This window comes from Rhinichthys klamathensis, unplaced genomic scaffold, assembly GCF_029890125.1.
Source record: "Rhinichthys klamathensis goyatoka isolate OS25496 unplaced genomic scaffold, OSU_Roscu_1.1 h1tg000004l_1, whole genome shotgun sequence".
In the NCBI taxonomy this organism is placed as follows: Eukaryota; Metazoa; Chordata; class Actinopteri; order Cypriniformes; family Leuciscidae; genus Rhinichthys; species Rhinichthys klamathensis.
The window spans coordinates 249,717-273,221 of record NW_026606557.1 but is presented as its reverse complement, the minus strand read 5'-3'; the positions used below and the strand labels follow the sequence as shown (position 1 = coordinate 273,221).

The window sequence follows — 23,505 nt, the reverse complement described above, 5'->3', positions numbered from 1 at the left end:
TGAATATAATTAGCATGTTCCCATCTACTCATTTAATGGGTTATATAGAATAAGAAATGGCGGTCCTCTAGAATCTGACTTTGGGCACGAGGAGGGAAAATGTTTTCTTGAACATCCTGGTTTCTTTTTTTTTTTCAAGTGAAATGATATAAAACATCACAATGATAAAGAAAAATGTCCTGCATGTTTTCCTCATAATGACCCTTTGATTCTATTCTGTGTGTTTACGGTTGTGTTGTTACTTATGCTTGTCTTACACAGTGATATATCCACAGGGCCACCATAGAGAGAAACTAAACAAAGTCATTAAGACAGATAGAGACCAAATGTGGCAATTCACTGGAACTGGATGATTGCACTCACCTCTAACCCAAATCAAAGAAAGCACAGGGCATAATCGCTAGGCCTGAGTAATACTATTCCTGTCAAAACAGTACTTTTTGTCAAGAGTGAGAGGTAAACTAAGCCAAAGTAAGTTTGGAAATGTGTGCAATACGGAACAGAGACCTTCTTTAAAACTCATTATAGTTGCAGTCAACATAAAATAAAAATCCACCTTGTTTTCTCAATGCCTATTGCTGTTGTTTTTGTGTTATTCATCAGTGGATGTTTTTCCAATACATTTTCTTTTTCTTTGTAATCTTTCATCAAACTCTAGTAACTTGCCCCACTTGTGAAACAAATTTCCTTTTTTAAACATCACCAGGCCCTTTTCTAAAGAAGCTTGGTTTTACAACATAATAAAAAAGGGGGTAAAACTTTAGAATACTGTTCTGTAATGAACCATGAACCATGTCCATCCCTTTATGGCCACCATGTACCCATCCTCTGATGGCTACTTCCAGCAGGATAATGCACCATGTCACAAAGCTCGAATCATTTCAAATTGGTTTCTTGAACATGACAATGAGTTCACTGTACTAAAATGGCCCCCACAGTCACCAGATCTCAACCCAATAGAGCATCTTTGGGATGTGGTGGAACGGGAGCTTCGTGCCCTGGATGTGCATCCCACAAATATCCATCAACTGCAAGATGCTATCCTATCAATATGGGCCAACATTTCTAAAGAATGCTTTCAGCACCTTGTTGAATCAATGCCACGTAGAATCAAGGCAGTTCTGAAGGCGAAAGGGGGTCCAACACAGTATTAGTATGGTGTTCCTAATAATCCTTTAGGTGAGTGTACATATGTTACACACTGTAAACCCCTTGAGTAGGATTAGGGTACGTGCGTATTATACGTTTGGGTAGGACAGGTGATGTGGGGTACGTGGGTATTACACGCAATAAATTGCGTATCATATGCACGTGAATATTGCGTATCATATGAACGTAAAAACTAATTTTCCCCTATAAGATCAGGCTGGTCATTTGTTTGTACTATGGGTATCTGAATGAATACATGCATTGTTTTGCAGTAGCTCGATACTGTAAATAAACACTTTTATTAACTGGAAAGTACTTTTTAAATATTCTTGTAATAAATTTACTGGATTTCAGAACGAGTATTTACTTACAGATTCTAAGGTGGTATCGGAAGGGTATAGAGATGATTTTCAGCTTGCAAAAGCATTTAATGAGTTTTATGTAAGGTTTGATACTTGTGACTTTGAGAATATTCGTTGTGAGCAGAAAAACAATTTAACTGTTAATGGATCTATCCCTTTTGCAGAACAGGATGTAATTAATGGGTTCAAACATTCAAAAGCCAGGAAAAGCGCAGGCCCTGTTGATATTGAGGGTCGGCTGCTTATTTCCTGTGCAAAGCAATTGGGACCTATTTTTTATTATATTTTTCAACTGTCCCTTACTCAACAGAAGGTGCCGAGATTATGGAAAACCTCCACAGTCAATCCAGTGGCAAAAAATAATCATTCAGTAGCACTAAATGATTTTAGGCTAGTTGCTTTGACCTCATTAGTGATGAAGAGTTTTGAAAGATTGCTTAAAAAAAGAGCTTCTTACAAAGGTGGAGGATTCCCTTGACCCTCTTCAGTTTGCTTATAGGGCCAGGCGTGGGGTAGAGGATGCTACGGCCACTTTGTCGAATTTCGTTCTTAAGCATCTAGAGGGAACTAAGACTCATGCTAGGATTTTATTTGTTGATTTCTCATCCACTTTTAACACGATACAACCTCATATTTTGGTAGAGAAGCTTTTAAGTTTTGATTTTAGTATTGTTGGTTGGATCCTTGACTTTCTAACTGATCGCATCCAGAGAGTAAGGGTTAATGGTTGTTTATCAGAGGTATTGTATTCATCCACAGGGTCCCCTCAGGGATGTGTCCTTTTTCCACTCCTGTATATTCTATATACTGATGATTGCAGAAGCATGCATGACAATAGATTTATTGTCAAATTTGCAGATGATTCAGCCATTGTCAGCCTTTTTGGTGATGGTGAATGCGACCATGGCCCTGTGGTAGAGGATTTTGTACATTGGTGCAACGATGCATTCCTGCAAATAAATGTGTTAAAAACTAAAGACATGCTTATTGGCTTTAGGTGTAATCAAACTGATCTTAAGCGAACAACTATTAAAGAGCAGGAGGTTGATGTTGTTGATTCATATAAGTATCTGGGGTGTGTGATTGACAACAAGTTGAAATTTAATGGTAATGTGGAGACGATTTGCAAAAGGGGCCAGCAACGGTTGTACTGTCTACGGAGACTGTCCAAATTCAAAGTTGATAGGTCCTTGATGATTTTATTTGATAAATCTTATATTGAGTCGGTTCTAACATTTACTATGTTATGCTGGTATGGAAATCTTGGTGTGAAGGCAGAGTCACCCTACCGACCTGTACAACCGGCAGGTAGTTAGGAAAGCCCGATCCATTTTAATGGTTACTTCACATCCTCTCTATTTTGAGTTTCAGTTTTTACCCTCAGGATCTCGATTGAGATTTCCCTCTGTTAGAAGTAACAGGTATAAACATTAATTTATTCCTACTTCCATTTGTCTGTTAAATTCAGGTATGGGGGGAGTAGGTGGAAGGAAGTAGTTGTTTGGGTTTCGTGTGTGTATTTACTTTGTGTGTGTGTATTTACTTATGTGTGTGTGTATTTTAAAATGTACTTTTTTAACTCTTAGTGAAATTATTTATGTATTGTAAATTGTCCTTTTGTATGCTGTCTTGTTGTAAAATTAATTGCCCTTCGGGGACATATAATAATAAATACAAATACATAAGCATTTGATTTATAGCCTGAAAATGCCCCATTCTTAGTCTTTGAAAGGTACACTGTGTAAACAGCTTAGAAAACATATCCTAAAGAAAACCTGGAACAGATGATTCAACCATCCCTGAAACACAATCTTCTAAATTTGCATGACCTTTTTCATGATATTCCGACCTCTACATAATATTTACTAGATTATTCAACACTTTGACTGTTTTACCTCCAGTGGCAAAGGTTGCTCTGAAATATCCAGCATGGAGAAAGCTGCGAGTGAAGGGCAGGCTGTAAACTTCAAGATTCAAAACCAACATTGCAGCCTATATCTCTGTTGCCAAGGGGAGTGTGATAGCATCTCATGGATATTCATGCGGAGAAAAAGGAGATAACACGGGCAGATTTACAGTGCAGTCAATGTTGTACACTCAAATTTCATCCGAGGGGTTGGTTGCTTTTCCATAGCATTGAGCTGTACTAATCCATACATCTACAGGCTATGTACTCAAACCTTACCATATCTGCAGTGCTAATAGCAGTTCTGCTGTCTTTAAGCCTTTCGTGATTACAGACAAGCTGACGAGTGATGGTCTCCAAAGACCGATTCAAGCCCCACAACAAAACCACTATCTGCCATTTCAGAAACATGGTACTTTCATGAAGTGAGACGCTCCCAGAATATCAAGTAATCATAAAACACATCTTTTTCTGTATGTTTTGGTCTTCCGTCCACACTAAGATGGCGGTTTTGTCCTGCGAAAACTGGGCTTTTTGAGGACAAACTCAGATGTATGTATATGAATCTGAAAACGGCGTCTTGGTGTTGTATTGTGGACTGTGAAAACGGAAGTATTTAAAAAATGATGACGCATGTTTAGATGCCTGCCTTTGTGCCTACAAAAAAAACCCGCTTTTTTAAGACATTCTCCCAAGTGGACTTGAAAAGGCTGTTTTCGCATTGTTGCGTGGACTGTGAAAACAAAGGTATTTGACTTCGATAATGCATGTTTAGTCATGTGATTAAATGTATAATACCGAAATATATCTATGTTTATACCAGTATGTGCCAGCTATGTGCTATTCACTTTCACAGTGTTGCACACTGATCAATAACAGGTTCTGTTCGTGGAGTGTAAAGGGTCCTTAGGAGTTTGTTGTGCAGCACAATCTCATTTGACAACCTCAATGCTCTATGGTGCACGTCTTCAAATATCATTTGAAGGACGAATGGGCAGAAATGCAGTAAGATTGCACGGGCACATCTAATCATAGAGATTAAATTCAAGGCAGAATTTTACATTACTATCAATATGGTGCTCAATATAGAGGAACTGAATATGAATCACACCCAAGTTCTCCCATGAAGGTTTTACATTACAAATCTAATTTTCTAAAACTACATTGCACATTCATCCAAGCAAACATTATGACAAGTCACAGTTGAAGCAAATATCATTGATCATCTCCTAACAAGGCAACATATTAAGGTCTGGGTAGATTAGATGGTAAGCAAAGAATCAGTTCTCATAATCAATGTGTTGGATGCGGGCGAAAAGGGTAGGAATAAATATCTGAGCAACATTGACAAGGGCCAAATTATTAAAGCAAGGCGACTGGGTCAGAGTATTTCTGAAAAAACTTGTGGGTTGCTACACAGAAAAATCCCCGGTGTTAAATTAACACTGCTCTGTGTTTATATGGGAACCACCAGCAGGGTGGTTACTCAGCAACACTGAATCAGTGTTAGAATTTCACATACAGGGCTTACACTAAACCAGTATTAGGCCAGTTCAGTTAAGTTAAGTTAAGTAGCTTTTATAAACGTGCCTTAAAAAAAATACTGGTGCGCATCTTGAGACAAAACAATGGCAGTGACATAAGATATCTCAGTGCAAGTTGCTTTCAGTTAAAACAGCTCAAACATGCATTTTAGTCTGGGATTATCTTAAGACTTGTCTGTGAAACCCGGGGGTAAATCTCTCAAGATTTCAGCAGAGAATTAAATAACTCCAAAAGACAGCATTACCAGCTTCACTTATGTCTAACCAGTTAAAAGTTATTGAGAATGAACAGAGGTTTAGATGTTGATGTTTTGTTGAAAAGAATAGTTTAGTTTGTGGTCACCATTATGTTGATCAGTGTTTGTTTTAGTTGGGTCAGTTCGAAACTTGTTTTTTTATTGTTAATTTTTCCTGGATGATAGGTCAGTCGTATATTTTGGTAAGATGATTGTGCCAAAAGAATAGCAATATAAATTTAAGACATTTAAGACATTCTCGGTATCCTCTCAATGAGCTGAATTACATGATTTAAGTGCTTTCCGATGTCTCAGTGTGAACAAGAAGCTTTTTGAATACGCTTGAAAATGCTAATGTGGATAAAGAGAGAGAGGGATAAAGAGAGAGGGAGAGATAAATGCAGTTTCCAAATGTATCCGGATTAATGTAGACATATACATGACCTCCACATTTACATTAATATCCTAATCCCTAGGCCTTTACCACTGCTCTCACTGTCCAGCAGAGTTTATAGCTACAACCCTAACCGAACACTCCTAAACCAGCTAATCAAGCTCTTCAGGATCACTCGAACAAAAATCCCATGCACGTGAGCTGAAGCAGGTTGAAAATAAACTTTGCAGGAGAGTGGGTCTCCAGGAGCAGGTTTGAAGACCTAGGTCTGATCCATGGTGATTCTTTACCAAAGTAAATTCCAAGCACAAAATATTGTGTCAGTAAGTAAATAAGAATGCATGTCTTCTGCTAATCTCAGCACACAACAAATTAATGAAACAACACAAGAATGCCACAACAATTCACAGCCTCTACAAACAATTAAGTCCTTTAGATACAATGAGATAAGAATATTTTGAAAGGTCTCTAATGAGGTCTGTAAATGAATTAATTGCCACCAAGCAAACTTTCTAGCCTGCAAATGCCAGGCATCTTTTTCTAGAGGCTAATTCACAAAGGTTGTTGGATGTTGTTAGACCAATGTGTTTACCGTTTTGCCATTTGTTGGTGTTTGTTTTCATCGACTGGAAATGTTTAATCATGGTTGTTGGGTCATAAAATGTTTGAGCAATCTGGTATGTCTTGATTACCATCTGTTGCTATTAGAATTAGGTAAGCAACCGGGCGTCACTAAAATTCACATTAAAATCCACCATTATTTATTTATTTATTTTATTAAAAATATGAAAATATTGTTGAAATTAAACAGTTTGTTGAACCTTTGGACAAAATATTTTAAAAATAATCTTTAATAATGTGCTTTTTGTTATAGTATGATATAGGAAAGTATGGAGATCATACTCAAAGAGGAAAAAACACCTACATTTCAACCACGTGTTAAGAATCACATTAACTATTAACATCATCCATTGACATTTGGCAAACGCAAAGTGCCACATTACATTTAATCTTCATTTAAACAGTATATCTATTGTTTTATCATTTCAAACCTAACAAACAAAGGAACTTAATACAAAACTAGAAAGAAAATGAAGAATGAAACAGTGTTGTAACAACACAAGACAATGGACAGAGTGAACTGAAGGCCTTAAATACACAAGATAATGTAAACTCAATACAAAACAGGCGTGCACCAATCAGTCAAACAATGTACTGTGACAACCAAACGAAATAGGAAAACACAGGAAATACAGGAAATACTACACAAACTAAAAGTACTTTAAAATTACAAAACGTGACATTGATAAAAATGAGTGTATATGTATGTTGTCTTCAAAAACGTAACATTAAATATTGACAGCTTTATTTACATCCAGGATTTTTAGTATGGCCTCAGACTTCTGAGATCAGCTGTATGTGTTCAAAGTGTTGCACATAGTGAATTACATGAAATCAGAAACAGATCAATAACAGGTTCTGTTCGTGGAGTGTAAAGGGCCCTTAGGAGTTTGTCGTGCAGCACAATCTCATTTGACAACCTCAATGCTCTATGGTGCACGTCTTCAAATATCATCTGAAGGACGAATGGGCAGAAATGCAGTAAGATTGCACGGGCACATCTAATCATAGAGATGCAATTCAAGGCAGAATCTTACATTACTGTCAATACGGTGCTCAATTTGGAGGAATTGAGAATGAATCACATCCAAGTTCTCCCAAGAAGGTTTTACATTACAAATCTCAGTCTCTAAAACTACATTGCAGATTCAGCCAAACAAACTATACACCGATGAACCAAAAAAATACAAATAAAACATTATGATTATCATTGAACATCTCTTAACAAGGCCACATATTGAGGTCTGGGTAGATTAGATGGTAAGAAAACAATCAGTTCTCATAATCAATGTGTTGGATGCAAAAAATCAGTTCTTGTAATGAACATGTTGGATGCAGCAGGATAAATGGGCAGGAATAAAGATGTGAGTGACTTTGACAAGGGCCGACAAGGCAACTGGGTCAGAGTATTTCTGAAACGGCAAGGCTTGTGTGTTGCTCCCAGTCAGCATTTGTGAGAATTTACCAACAGTGGTCCGAAGATGGACAAACCACAAATCGTCGACATGGTGTTGGGCACCCAAGGCTCATTGATGCACGAGGGCAACGAAGGCTATGCTGTCTGGTCTGAGCCAACGGAAGGTCTAATGTGGTACCAAAGTCACACAAAAGGGAGGAATGTGTCACAACACAGTGAATCTGCTGCATATGAGACTGCGTAGCTGCAGACCAATCAGAGTGCCTATGATGACCACTGTCCACAACTGAAAGGGACACACGAGTGTTGGAACTGGACCTTGGAGGAGCTGAAGAAAGTCGTACAGTCCAATGGGTCCTGTTTTCTTTTATGGCTGTGTACGTGTGCACCATTTACCTGGAGAAGTGATGGCATCAGGATACACTGTGGGATGACGACAACGTCGGTGGAGGGAGTGTGATGACCCGGGCAATGATCCGCTAGCAAACCCTGGGTCCGGCCATGTTTAGGTAGTAATTTGACATGTACTACCTATCTATACATTGTTGCAGACCAGGTGCACCCCTTCATGTCAATGGCGTTCCCTGGTGGAAGTAGCCTCTTTCAGCAGGATAATGCACCTTGACACACATTGTTCAGGAATGGTTTGAGAAACATGATTAAGAGTTCAAGGTGTTGCACTGGCGTCTAAATTCTCCAGAACTCAATTCATTTGAGATTTGCTGGACCAACAAGTTCGATCCACTGTGGCTCCACCTCACAACCTACAGGAATTGAAGGATCTGCTGCTAATGTCTTGGTGCCAGAAACCACAGGACACCTTCAGGGATCTTGTAGAGTCCATGCCTCGACAGGTCGGTGCTGTTTTGGCAGCACGTGGAGGACCAACAACATGTTAGGCAGATGTTCATAATGTTTTGGCTCCTCTGTGTATAGTCACTACAGGGTCATATGAATCATGAGCATTTTCTTATAAAGTGCTCCCGAATGGCAAAATGACAATTGTTCATATTTTAATGTCAATCTCCTCTTGAGGCACAAATGAGCCAAATTGAATGTCAACAGGATTGATTGACCTCTCCATGACGTAATTATTCCAGCTTAAATAATGAGATAATCATAATGTATTTACATCGTGACCCCCAGGCTTTAGATAAACTAATCCATTTTTTCAGCAATCAGAAGGTTAACAATAATACTGTAATTCCTTGGTTATCATCCTCAATGCCTAAGTTATCATCCTCAATGCCTAATAAAGAAGATGAAATAGCATCCAAGGAATGTTCTGGTTTATGATGGTTTATAAAGGTTACAGCTTTTCCAGGTCTAGAAATAATATTTTTTTTAAAATAGGCTACTTAATTTCTGCCATGACAACTCTCAACGAACATGACAATGTTGATATGTTTGGTCTTGGTGAAATAGATCTGCTATGCTGCTGCTGCAGAGCAAGTAAGGGACTTGCTACTGCCAATACATACACTGTACAACATAGCATACATGAATTACCCATAGCAGATCTATACAGGTGGAGCCGGGGAAGGTGGAGGGTTTCTAAAAGCGCACAGTAACTGCTACAGCAAACGCTGACCAAGTATTTGAAGGATGTGCAGCGAGCTCGTTGGCTATTGATACAGCAGGAACCAATCAGCTGTGCCCTATAGAGAATGATGTGATTGCAAGCCGATTGAGTTGAGGACCCATCTAGAGTTGCATGTTTCATGACAGAACTTTGTATATATCTGACTTAACTTTACAAACAGTTGTTGAGAGGTTGAATTAAAATAATAAATATATTATTTTAATTCTCATCTTGTCTTAATTGTCATCTTGGGGCCCTTGGGTGAGAATCACTGTCTTAGAAGGATCGACTTTTAAATCCACGGAGAGGACATGATTTATTGAAAAGAAACAAACGTATTTGATTCAAAAGGTCAGCCACTTTTAAAGGGTAAAAACAATAAAAATGGCAAAATGAATTGCGTTGAAGACCAGCTGAACTCTTTCCCCGCCATTGACAAGTTATCTCATGTTTTATGAGAAAGCGCTTGCCCGCCAATGACCAGTTTTTACGCCTTATTCGGTAGGGGGCACTATTACACATCTTCTGAAAGAGTACTGAATCTCCTGATCAAAACACAGGTGAAGAAGATGCAGAAAGACCCTTGATGGTTGCTTTTGCTGCTTTTTTTATGAACCATACCCATATTCAAGTGTTGTTAAAAAAAGAATGCATGAAGCTAGAATAAACCATTTGTGTTGTTGTTTAAAAGCAGAGGCTCTCTTCTTTCTTTTGACATATTGCATTTTCAGATATTCATACAACAAAATATTCTGGTGGCCATGAAACTATTGTGAAATCAAAAACAATGGCGGGGAATAGTCAACTTTTACAAAAAACTCAAGCCGCATGTGGTTTCCTGGTCAAACTTGTCTCCTAAGCTTGTGTTTCACTGTGATATTTCCATAACATTTTTTAACTATTGTACTTGAGGGAAATATAATTTTAACCATAAAGAAGAAACAATATGTAATGCAATTTGTTCAATGTGATCTAAACATGATTAATTCTCTCCTTAAAATGATGTTGAATAGATCCAAAATTATTTTTTAAAGGTGGGAATATCACAGCATAACAGAGTTTAACAGAAAGTGATGAATGAAAAATCAGCATTTCCTCAGAAAACTACACCGACATTAAGATCAATAAACCTACTAATAACATAAAGGTGATGAATGGTGATATGCAAACCCACTGAAAAAAATATTTCTTTTGCATTACCAATTAATTGTATTTGAATCTCTAATAAAAGTCAATTCCAGTGTATATGCACAGTAAGTGAAGTGAAATGAAGAGAAGTGAAGGACAAGTATGGCATCCCAAACTTGGAATTTGTCCTCTGCATTTAGTGCAAGTTAGTGCACACACATTAGGAGCACTGAGTAGTGAACACCCACAGACACACACACTGCAAAATGTGGACACACACACACGGAGCAGTGGGTAGCCATTCACCAGAGAGTGATTGGGGGTTTCTAAGTTGTTTCCTGTCGGTATTGAGAATCGAACCTGCGACCTTCGGGTTACAAGTTCTGTCTTAGTAAGTCAACTGGACACAAATGGCACTGTTTCCTGAGAATTACCCAAATATGGAAACATTTTCAACTTTATTTTTTCTCAAAGAAAAACACTTTGAAAGATATACTTCACAATGAATTTTAGATTTCCCCAGGAAAATAACAAAAGGAGCCCAGAGTAGAAGTCTGACTACAGTCCTATTACTCCTGCATAAAGAACGAGTCAGCAAAGACTATTTTCCCTCCACTCTTCTATTTTAGGCTCAGAAACGTCAATAAAAGGTCTTTCAAGTCTGCATAACACTCCAGCCTTCTTAATATTTGTGGTTTCAGCCCAAAAGCTCCTGAATGATACAAATCCAATTAGGCCGCATGCCTTCAGAGCTTCTGAAACTAGGTCATCGGTAAAGAAGGTTTTTGTGTGCCAATAAAAAGAGTACTCGCGTTAACATTCTTGAATGAGTCAAATGGGTCAGTGCCCGGCGGGCTGAGCTCAAAAACGATCCCCTTGACGTCTTTGAGTGTTTCTGCCCACGAGGCGGATGATGAATGTGCGGCCGCAGCGGACTGTGAGAACGACCATGTGCACAGTGTTCTCATTACGACAAATAATCGTCAGCTTGATCTGCTTCTCTGCAACCGCAGTTGTAGGTCATCGTAAAATGGCTCTGATAGGGGGATTGCATGGTTTGCTGATTTGTGCAGTAGGGCAATATCACGAATTAGGGCAATTTTCCAATCGCAGAGGCTGAGATTTAAGAAATTATATATGTAACCGGTTTAAGAGTGAAACATGTCGTTTACACACGTGTAGTTCATGATACAGTGTTACGGAGTCTCAGAACGACCAGGTTCATTTACTGTAGCCGCTTTTTCCAAACGGTTCTAAGAACGGCAAAGAAAGGTTCAAGTTATATTTCCACTTGAGCATGGTATAAGCCCCGCCCCCCTTAGTTACTGTTGCTATCTCGGACAAACAAATGGAGTTGCTAACTGTCTTACAATCACAGCTGTCAGTGTGAAAACCTTATCCCAAGATGTTTTTGATAAATTTTGGACCGAAGGACCACCTTCTCATCGAGGAGCATTCAAGTGGGACTCAAATATGCCATGGAGGGGTATGTAAAAGATTTTAAAATAAATATGTTAGGTAACAAGATTAATTTGGAAGCGAGGGTTTACAGATCACAATGCAATCGGGAAAAGCCTAATGTTACGTAGCACTGTTCATGTATCGCGGGGAAAGCTTAAATTAATTTACATTTAATCAGTTTAATATGGAGAGGCACTGAAATGTAGACCTTTGTTTATGTGTTTTTGACCTTCACTGTACATGACGTGAGAACAGTTATCTATTTAGGTTTGTACGTTAGCATGGACTCACTAACTTTAATTGCAACTTAATGAGAGTATGATAACCAGAAAATGAACATCATTGATTTTACAGTATGAATAAACCGGGCTTCTGTCATATTGCGCAGATAATTGGTCCGTTCGCACAAATATTATCACACTTTTGAACCTCGCTGGTGAACGCGCGCACAGTACCCATGCCCATCATCTCAGGATACAAGGAATCAGTGTTACAAGTACCCCAGGCACATCGTTTCACCATTTTTGTAGCTTAAAGACCATCAAACCGATGAGAGCTTTGGATCTTCCAATGTTTCTCTATAGCGCTGAAACCTAAAGATGTCCCAGTTCTGGTCCCCGTGCAACTGATACTCAACTGCCATTGGCTCATCTGTGATTGAGGGGAGGGGCTTACCGATAGGTCAATTACAGACTGTTCTCGGCCCAGAATCCTCAGCATTGAGTAGGGCTGTGACGGTGACAGTTTTTTTACCACCGTGGTGGTAATGGACCAACCACCGGCAGTGGCGCAGTGGTTGGGGGGTGTTATATATATACACACCCCCTGACCACCTATACATATATACACCTCAATTAAATACATTTTGAAATAAAATAATAGGCTAATAATAAACGAGGCCCAAACATCCATTTCGTAACACACATGAGCACTTCCGTCAATGAAAAATCACACATCGCAATTTTAATCGCAAATTTTATCTTCCACAAGGACAAGGCATTTAATCTATGTTTGATTTTGCGCTGCCAGAGAAAGTGAAACTAAAATCACCCGCGTGTGTGAAGCACGGATTACAAATAATCTTGACGCGCCTTACCAAAGTATAATAACAAGCACAAACTGTGTTAAAACGAATTTGACGTGCAAGTAAAAAGGTAGGCTATCTTTCCTACAGCGTTTTTCTACTTTACCACAGTAAAGAATGCGAATATAATAGGCCTACTTAAAAGCGAACCAAAGAAAGAGACGTGAGTGAAGATTTGGGAAAAGAAACAAGATTCCATGTCCAGTGGAATAGCTAATGGACTATTGGTAAATTCGCTGATTATCGAGTGACCAGATCGCAAAACAGAATACAAACCCATCAAAGCTTTAATGCATGGGCTCACGCATTCACGCAACTCTCTCATTCGTCACGAATCCAAACGTTTCCATGGCTGCGATGTAATGTTTAATTGCTAATCTATTGTTGCTTTGGTAAACAGAGCTTTGTGCTTCAACCCTTCCATAATATTAAAGTAAAACAGCATTCACATACAAAAAAAATGGTGGACCAACCACCGGTGCAACTCAGCCACCACAGTGACGCTTTACAACCCTTTATAACACAGCCCTATAGCACAGAGTTTATTATGTGATTCACTTTTGAGCTGGTTGACTGGGTTATTGAACATTTTTGAAAGGCCCTTTGGAAAAAAAGATGAAAGGGAAATGCATGTCTGCTACCAAGGCTGCTATAAATGTAGATGGCCCCTAGTGCTCTTGACGACCTTATATCAATGAACATTCAGAATAAGTGAGCTACTGAACTGAATTGGCCTCTGCTGCAGCGGAAACACTTCACAACTGTTCTATCATTGTCAACTTATCCTGCGTAATAAAATGCAGATGCAAGTGGCTGACACATCACAGCGATCCGCTTGGGTCAGATGTGTCATTTCAGCTGAAGCTGGTCTTTCAGATACATCCACAATCAGCGCTGGAGACGGCAAATGTAAAATATGTTGAGCAGGGATATGATCTTTTGAAGAATTTCATCAGCTCAACACATGCCTGGCCTTGTTTACCAAGCTTTGAAACATGCAACTACTTATATTTGACCCGACGAGTCAGGAACCGCATATGTAGAAACACTGTTTCTTATTTTATCTTATGTCACGGTCTCTTTGAACCATTATATATGAAATGTATTAAAGTGTCACATATAACATATAATACTTGGTAAACCAATGGAGAACCAAGAAGGCAGTCAGATTTGGACTGATCATGGGGTTGGGCCATATATTGATTGTTCGTGATATATTTATGATGAGATTCCTGGTGATGTAACATTTAAGGAAAATTAAGAATTTATTTGACAGTATGTAGACTTACCTAAGAAAGAACTGGTTAATATAATGTACAGTAACTACATGGTTTAGGAGTAGATTCAGAGTTAGTTATTACCCAGTTATTATAATTACTATAATAAGTACGTACATGCGGAACAGGACTGTAAAATAAACTGCTACCAAATTCTGAATATCACAATGATTTCAATTGTCTATTTATTTGGCCAGTAAGTTTCCTAAAGAGATCGTCATTAGACTAGTTTTGTCATCCTTTCTTGTTGAGAACGTTACAAATATTTAAACCTACTGTATAATTTTTGATACAATAAAATTTTAGCAAGTAAAATACATTTTAGTACATTTTTTAAAAACGTCCCCCCTGGTGTTCACATGTATTTTTGCTGTGAAATCTTTAATGATTTGTATATAGTACGTAAATGTAAGAATAACTATTATATTGCTAGTAATAACTCATAATTTCCTACACAAATCATGTTAAAATAAGAGTATTAATTAGGCATTGCAGAGATTTGATCATAAAATTAAGGATTTAAATATTATCATTAAGACATATTATAGAGTGACAACTGAGATTTATGCACAAGTCTATACTATATCTGATCAAGCTATCTGAATTTCATCATATTAGTTTTTAAATATTAGCAACTGCACAAAACGTCATGTTTTTTCTTATTTTGTGTCACGTTTAGGTTGTAGGAAGCATATGAAGATGAAGACCGGGGTTCAAAAAGGCTTTAATAATTCATACGTGCAAACAATCCAAACGGCAGGCGAGCAAACACAACTTAACATTAACGGTGACCGGACAAAGAGTGACTGTGAGGGTACAACTTATAAAGCAAACACAAACGAGATGATAATCAAACACAGCTGAAACACAAAACTCATAATGACAGTAAGAAGACAAACGAGTGGCGGGAAAATAGAACAAAGGGAAACAGGAAACTCATGAAAACAAACTAAAAGTCCATGATAATGAAACTGAGGGTACGTTTACACGACAAATATAAGCTTGAAACTGAGAAGATTGTCTTTTGTGTTTTCCGCGTACAGACGACACCATATTCAAAACGATCCCCATTCGCACGGATCCGTGAAAACGACTAAGAACGCTGTATTCTGCTTCCAGGCCATTAGGTGGCGATGATACACTATAGACTGAACACGTAATACGCAGAGAATGAGTGTCTGTGACAGTTTGGGCCTCTCAATAGAAAATGTTTTCCTCCTCAAGTGTGAGCTCCATATTCTAACTATTTCAACTTGTGAGTCATAAATGTCTGATGTATGAAATATGATACTTAAAGGTGCAATAGGTGATCTGGGAAATGCTAAATTTAGCCTGCTAACATTGAAAGCATAAGATCCCACATTCGTTGCAAATCGCCGTCCAAAAAGATTTTTCTAGGCTTTTTCAGGCTTTACAAGGTCGATCGAGTCTCTGGCAAAAGGGCATTAGAGCTTATTTCAATTAATTTCCATGAACCAGTTCAAACTGTCCAATGAACTGATTCAAAACTGTGCTCAACAAAACTATCATGTATTATATTTTTTCATTTATTAAAGTGTTTTAGTACCAGTATTTGTAGGTAAAAATAGTTGTTTACTACCATGTGTTGATACATTGGTGCATGCATACAATGGTTAAATCATGATCATTCTTTAGTGAAAAACTATATTTTTATGTATTTTACATTGATTGTTTTACATTCTCCAGCTCTCACTGGCCAGAAGTAAAAAGAAATAACATTACTCAAGAGTCTTTTAAACAGCAATTTCAAGCTTAAACTCTACAAACACACTACTTCACAGTGCCACATTATCCTTCACTAGGTCTCTTCCTTTCTGAGCTATTCAGTACACTAATGTTCACAAGCTAATGAGGGGACATCTAACATGTGAGGGGAGAAAATGACCCTCTCAGCTTTTGCTTCTCTGAGCATTATATCTATTCAGACGGAGACACTTTTGAGTCCACAGCTCCAAACTCCAGAACATATTTCCATTTTTAGTTTAAAAGCATCATTCAAATGCAAATTATTTGTAAGCATGTACATTTCATCTGCAAGATCACTTAACTTTTCGCATTTCCCCGTTACAGATATGCTCTATTTGAACGGGTATGAGTAGAAACTCAACAGAAGGGCATTCTGGGATCTCACTGAGATACTAAAAAAAGAATAATCCTCGAGATAAATTGCCTGGTTTGAGCCACATTCATCATACAGTCAAATACCATTTCAGTCTTTTATTTCGTGATAATAATTGTTTTTTCCTACATCACAATCCTTATTTGAAGTTGAAATTTGCTTTGAATGCATGCACTATTTTTGCAATTTTGATAAAAACAATAGTAAAACTAAGAGAAACTGCAGCATACATGAGAAAGATGTGACCAGAGACATCAATTTTAACACAATGAGCTTATCATATCACATACATACTCTGAATTGAGGCTTAATGAAGGATTTTCAGTGGTGCTCTTCTAACAATAGAGGTTGAGATAAAAGAACAGCTTCTTGAGTGTCAGCTGAGCTAAACATTCGAGCACATCAGAGTCGGGGGAGAGAGGAAATAAAGCAGTAAACCATGAATAGCAGTGTTTTTTACCTCAGCTAAGGGGTATGGGCTGAGACTCTTAAAGCTAAAATGGGTAATTCTTGTTTGTTTTTTTATGGAAAAATACTGAAAATATTGACAGCCCGTCCTGTCACTCACATGAGATCGATCAATAGCAAACCACAAGCATCCAATCAATTCCCCAAGGACAAAAACCCAGTCCTGCCTTACATTTATTCTCATTGGAGAAGGTTATTATGAGCTCTGTCACGCTCCCTTTTCGCCAGCAGACTCTCCTCTGTTCTGGTTTGTTTAAAACGAGTGATTCCCCGGAGGTTGGAGATTTAGCAGCTCCATTTCTCCCTCGTGACAACTTTCCTTCCCCTCTCCCAAGTTTTTACTAATTTTTTTAGTAGCCGGAGCAACTTTTCTCTATTTGGGGATTTGACAATACATGCACGGGAAAGTGACATAATTACCCGCTAACTTTAAGTTGGTTAACTCCAGCTTTAAGTTTGTAAATGCAATAAAGCTTTAAATCTCTATGGTAAGAAACTTCTAGTCAACTAAACTTAAAAATGGAAGTTTAACTATAAGTTTGTTCAACTTAATATATTATGTTGATTGAATATACAAGTTTGTACAACTAATTGTCCTTTACGTTGAGAAACGTAAACTTTTATGTTCTCTCAATTTTTTTTGTTTTCTTTTATTATTGATTTTATCGATTTGAAAGGGTGAAAAACTTGACTTTTGTGTGTATATTTATTTTGCTTGTATGAATCATTTTAAATAACCTTTTTTCTTTTTTTTTATATGTGAGTAAGTATGCCTAGACTTACCTACATATACAAATTGGGCCCAATGTAATGTTAATATGAAGGAATTTTCCATATTGATTTTTCACAGGTCCTTTACCCGTATTTTAATGTACATTGCATTAACATTACAATGCATTGTGTTTTAGGGAAATGTCTGTAAACTTAACGGATAATATCCTGGCAGAAAATCACCAGGACATTTTCCATTTATCTACTGATTTTTTTTTTCTTACAGCGATGTACTTGGATTTGTGGCATCGTGTCATCATATTCTATAATGAGACTTGTGCCGCTTTATTCCACATAATAATCTGAGCAACTATTATCAATTCTAATGTAAAATACTGATGCAGTGTTTCTGTGTGGCATATTAGATCAGCGTTTCACAGATTTGTGATCCAATTGTAAAAATTTTGACACTTTTAATCGAATGCCGTTTCAGGACAAAATCTCTCTCTGTCTGTCTCTCGGCCTCTCTTTCTCTCACACAAACACACACACACACACACACGATGCCGGTACGTGACAGATTTGAAACTCTCTTATATCCACCACATAAAAACACAGATAATCATAATTTTTTAACTGGGATTGCCGTCTCCTTGAAGGAAGTTCATTCCACAAAAGGTTCTTTACTGGAAAAAAAGATTATTTCGATTATTAAAAATGTTTCTTTTAAGAACCGTTCACTGAAAGATTCTTTGAGGACCAAAAATATGATGATTCTCCTGCAGGGTGATACACACACACTACACATTGTGCATGCAAATATATAAACTGCCAAAATGCTCTCGGCAAATTAAATTCACACATTTAAAAACCTGACAACCGCTGTATCCAAGGCGCAAACCCCATCTGACAGCTCTCCACTACATCAACAGCAAGAGCTTGTATCTCATCTGCATAGTGTCTTGCCATTGGCCAGTGGTTTAACAAGAGGAGCTGATTGGCTGAGCTCTGAAGAGGGCTTGGAATCCCTGCGATTGAGAAAGGCCATAAATAGGGCACGAGAACACACACAAAACACAGATGCAGCTGAAACCATTCCTCATGCTTCAAGACTGCAACAATCAGACAGATCCACGAGTTTGAAGTCTTCACGAGAAGCTGCAGGGGAGACTTACATTCAGCAGAGAGCTTGAGTATCTGGGATTGGGAATCATGTCTCTGGAAGTCAAGGAAAAGACAGAGGTGCGATTGGTGTTCATGGGAGCTGCAGGTGTTGGGAAAACAGCCCTGATTAAACGTTTCCTACAAGACAGCTTCGAGCCCAAACATCGGCGCACAGTGGAGGAGCTCCACAGCAAGGAGTACGAGGTGGCCGGGGTCAAAGTGACCGTCAACATCATGGACACGAGCGGAAGCTACTCCTTCCCGGCCATGAGGAAGCTCTCCATCCAGAACGGAGACGCCTTCGCACTGGTCTACTCCGTGGACGACCCCGAATCCCTCGAGGCCGTCAAGAGCCTGCGCGAGGAAATCATGGAGGTCAAGGAGGACAAGTTCACACCCATCGTAGTGGTGGGCAACAAGACGGACCGACTGCACGAGCGAAGGGTGTCCGCGGACGACGTGCTGGCGAAGGTGGAGATGGACTGGAACAACTGCTTCCTGGAGGCCTCGGCCAAAGACAACGAGAACGTGATGGAGGTGTTCAGGGAGTTGCTCCAGCAAGCCAACCTCCCCAGCCTCCTCAGCCCGGCCTTGCGTCGCCGCAGGGAGACCATTCCCAAAGACAAGGGTCTACGGCCGCCCATGAACAAGGCCAACAGCTGCTCAGTCTCCTAAAGCCCGCGAGAGAAAGACGAGCGAGGACGGCGAGGGTCGAGGTTCTTCTCGACGCCGACGCTGAAGCAAAGCGAAGATGTGGAAGGCTCTTTTAAGGCACATGAAGACGCTTTTGTTACATAGCGAAACTTCACATAATCCCGCTCCCAAAATCAGCATCCACCGCAGTGATGAAGGGAAACAACGATTTCAGAGAAAGGGGAGGATGATCAAAAGACAATGAACTGTTGAATGTTTTGACCGTGATGTCGAGTTCCTGAAGTTCAGTTGTGTGATCCGTGTCGTCAACATGCTATCGTATACGTTAAAATATTCGGACTTTAATGCTACAGCATGTCATAAATGTTTATTAACATAATTTGACTGTATGACGTTCATTGGTTTACAAATCATTGCACTAAGTATTAAGGTCACTGTGTTCATTGTTCAGTTGCATATACCGTCAGAATCTGGTCATGCACTTTTATTCTGTCGAAAACTCGTATAAAGCACTGATGTCTTTTTTTGTAACTTGTTAAAGAAAAATAAAGAACTAATTGCAGCTCAAAGGCTTTCTGGCAGCATTTATGTTGAGAGAATTTGAAATGTGTCAAAGCACAAAGTAAATTCAACTTAAAAGGTGAAACTAATATATCATATAGACTCATTGCATGCAAAGTGAGATATTTCAAGCCTTTATTTGTTATAATTTTGATGATTATGGCTTATGAAAACCTTTTCACAATATTCTAATAAACACAATAATCAACAAAATTATATTTTGCACGATATTCAAATTTTTCGAGTTCCACCTGTGCAAGATTTTGTGGTATACTTGTTGGAAATATCTATTCATTCTTTATCACTGCGCTGCAGAAAAAAAAATGTCTTACTCGGTATTGTAGGCATGTTTCAATATTATTAAACCAAGATGCTTATAACTGAGAAGCAAAATGACATCGGATATGAAGTCTTGTTTTCTGAAAAAGTATCACAATTAAGTGAGTTTTTATACTTAAAACAAGAACAAATATCTGCCAATGGGGTGAGACAAATAATCTTGTTTTCCTTTTGATTTAAGTTTTTTTTTTATGATCCTACTTGCAGATATTTTCCTAGTTTTAAACAAAAAAAGTCTTGTTTTCAACAAACAAGATTTAATATATTTAGTAATTTTGCCTCTCAAGTAAATGTGTCTTGATTTAATAATGTTTAGATGTTTGTAAGTATCATGTACACAGTGTTTTTAAGATTAACGTAACAAAAGACTCCAAAGCTTTGAAAGAACAAAAATCATATGATGGAGTTTTCATGTGCTGTTTTTATCTATTTAAAAATAATATAAAAAAAATTGTAAAAGCATCAATATATTCTATATTTATGCACAAAATAATTTCAAGTATTTAAGTAGACGCTAATAAATTATTTGTAATTCATGAGAATTTTTTCATACAAACAAGTTTAATCAGTCATAAAATCCAGAAGGCAACATAAACCCTATGAAAACATAACCACAATACCTAACTTTTCTACTTTGATAATAAAAAAAGCTGCTACCACAGCTCACGTTCACACGCATGCCGTGCACATACAGTACTTGTCATATATTGCCACTTTGTGGTTCATCGACTGACTTTGAGCTTCTCATTTCACCGGCTTAGGATATGATATGCCATGAATATAGTGAGCAATAAAAGCAACGAGGAAATGTGAGCTGCGTATAACAAAGGCCTATTATCACCTATACACCCAACAGGATGTAAGGCACTTCCTAAAACACTGAGTGAATGATCTATTGAATGAAAGCGTAACGCATGTAGCACATATCTGCAGCACAACATTTTACAATGACAGACTTCTGTTCAACAATGCAGGACTACACGGAAAATAAAGTGGGTTACCACATTAAGTAATTCCTTTAATGTATCATAACATAAAAAAAGGTTATTCAGAGTTATTCAAACGTTACTTGGTTATCCAAGTATTAAAAACTTAATTGTCATGAAATCTACAATTGCATTATGAACATTTAACCCCATTACACTGCAAAATATATGACTACTTATTGAGTTATTACTGGTAATTGTTTATACTTGTATATACACTCACCGGCCACTTTATTAGGTACCCCATGCTAGTAACGGGTTGGACCCCCTTTTGCCTTCAGAACTGCCTCAATTCTTCGTGGCATAGATTCAACAAGGTGCTGGAAGCATTCCTCAGGGAGTTTGGTCCATATTGACATGATGGCATCACACAGTTGCCGCAGATTTGTCGGCTGCACATCCATGATGCGAATCTCCCGTTCCACCACATCCCAAAGATGCTCTATTGGGTTGAGATCTGGTGACTGTGGAGGCCATTTTAGTACAGTGAACTCATTGTCATGTTCAAGAAACCAATTTGAAATGATTAGAGCTTTGTGACATGGTGGAAGTAGCCATCAGAGGATGGGTACATGGTGGCCATAAAGGGATGGACATGGTCAGAAACAATGCTCAGGTAGGCCGTGGCATTTAAACGATGCCCAATTGGCACTAAGGGGCCTAAAGTGTGCCAGGAAAACATCCCCCACACCATTACACCACCACCACCAGCCTGCACAGTGGTAACAAGGCATGATGGTTCCATGTTCTCATTCTGTTTACGCCAAATTCTGACTCTAACATCTGAATGTCTCAACAGAAATCGAGACTCATCAGACCAGGCAACATTTTTCCAGTCTTCAACTGTTCAATTTTGGTGAGCTCTTGCAAATTGTAGCCTCTTTTTCCTATTTGTAGTGGAGATGAGTGGTACCCGGTGGAGTCTTCTGCTGTTGTAGCCCATCCGCCTCAAGGTTGTGCGTGTTGTGGCTTCACAAATGCTTTGCTGCATACCTCGGTTGTAACGAGTGGTTATTTCAGTCACTGTTGCCCTTCTATCAGCTCGAACCAGTCTGGCCATTCTCCTCTGACCTCTGGCATCAACAAGGCATTTCCGCCCACAGAACTGCCGCTCACTGGATGTTTTTTCCTTTTCACAACATTCTTTGTAAACCCTAGAAATGGTTGTGCGTGAAAATCCCAGTAGATTAGCAGTTTCTGAAATACTCAGACCAGCCCTTCTGGCACCAACAATCATGCCATGTTCAAAGTCACTCAAATCACCTTTCTTCCCCATACTGATGCTCGGTTTGAACTGCAGGAGATTGTCTTGACCATGTCTACATGCCTAAATGCACTGAGTTGCCGCCATGTGATTGGCTGCTTAGAAATTAAGTGTTAACGAGCAGTTGGACAGGTGTACCTAATAAAGTGGCCGGTGAGTGTATATACACACATATATACACAAAATATATATTTACTAGAGAAGAAACATTGCATAAAATATTAAGTCTTGTTTTTATTGACTTTATCTTGAATATATTTTGGATTTTTCCACTTTCTAAACTTTCTTTAATACAAGTGACATATATATCCAGTCAAAAGTTTGGGATCGGTAAGATTTTTACTGTTTTTAAAAGAAGTCTCTTCTGCTCACCAATGCATTTATTTGATTAAAGAAACAGTAATATCTGTAAATATTATGACAATTTAAAATAACAGTTTTCTATTTCGATATATTTTAAAATATAATTTATTCTTGTGATAAAAGCTGCATTTTCAGCATCATTACTCCAGTCTTCAGTGTCACATGATCCTTCAGAAATCATTATAATATGATGAATTTATGCTCAAACAACATTCATTATTATTATCAATGTTGAAAACAGTTGTGTACATTTTTTTCCAGATTCTTTGATGAATAGAAAGTTACATTTCATTTATTTGAAATATCATTTTTGGTAAAACTATAAATGTCTTTACTGTAAATCGATCAATTTCATGCACCCTTGCTGAATAAAAGTATTAATGTCTATAATTATAATATTCTTTTATTTCTGATGACACTGAAGACTGGAGTAATGATGCTGAATATTCAGCTTTGATCACAGGAATAAATTACGTATTAAAATAAAAAAAGTTTTTTTGTTTTTTTATCAAATAAATGCAACCTTGGTGAGCAGAAGAGACTTCTTTTTAAAAACATTAAAAATCTTACCGATCCAAAACTTTTGAATGGCGGTGTGTATACACACACACATATACATATACATATATATATATTGCGATGCGATTTTATGATGGATACACAGACACACATATACGAGTGAAATATGCCAATG

At 38.1% G+C, this 23,505-nt stretch overlaps 1 protein-coding gene across 1 annotated transcript; it reads left to right on the top strand.

Annotated features, from left to right (window-relative positions):
• Positions 1-18,653: 18,653 nt before the first annotated feature.
• On the top strand, positions 18,654-19,543 carry rasd4 (rasd family member 4). Its single transcript, XM_056253403.1, has one exon. It carries the CDS (start codon positions 18,693-18,695, stop codon positions 19,317-19,319), a length of 627 nt encoding a protein of 208 aa, XP_056109378.1. The 5' UTR covers positions 18,654-18,692; the 3' UTR covers positions 19,320-19,543.
• The last annotated feature ends 3,962 nt before the right edge of the window (positions 19,544-23,505 follow it).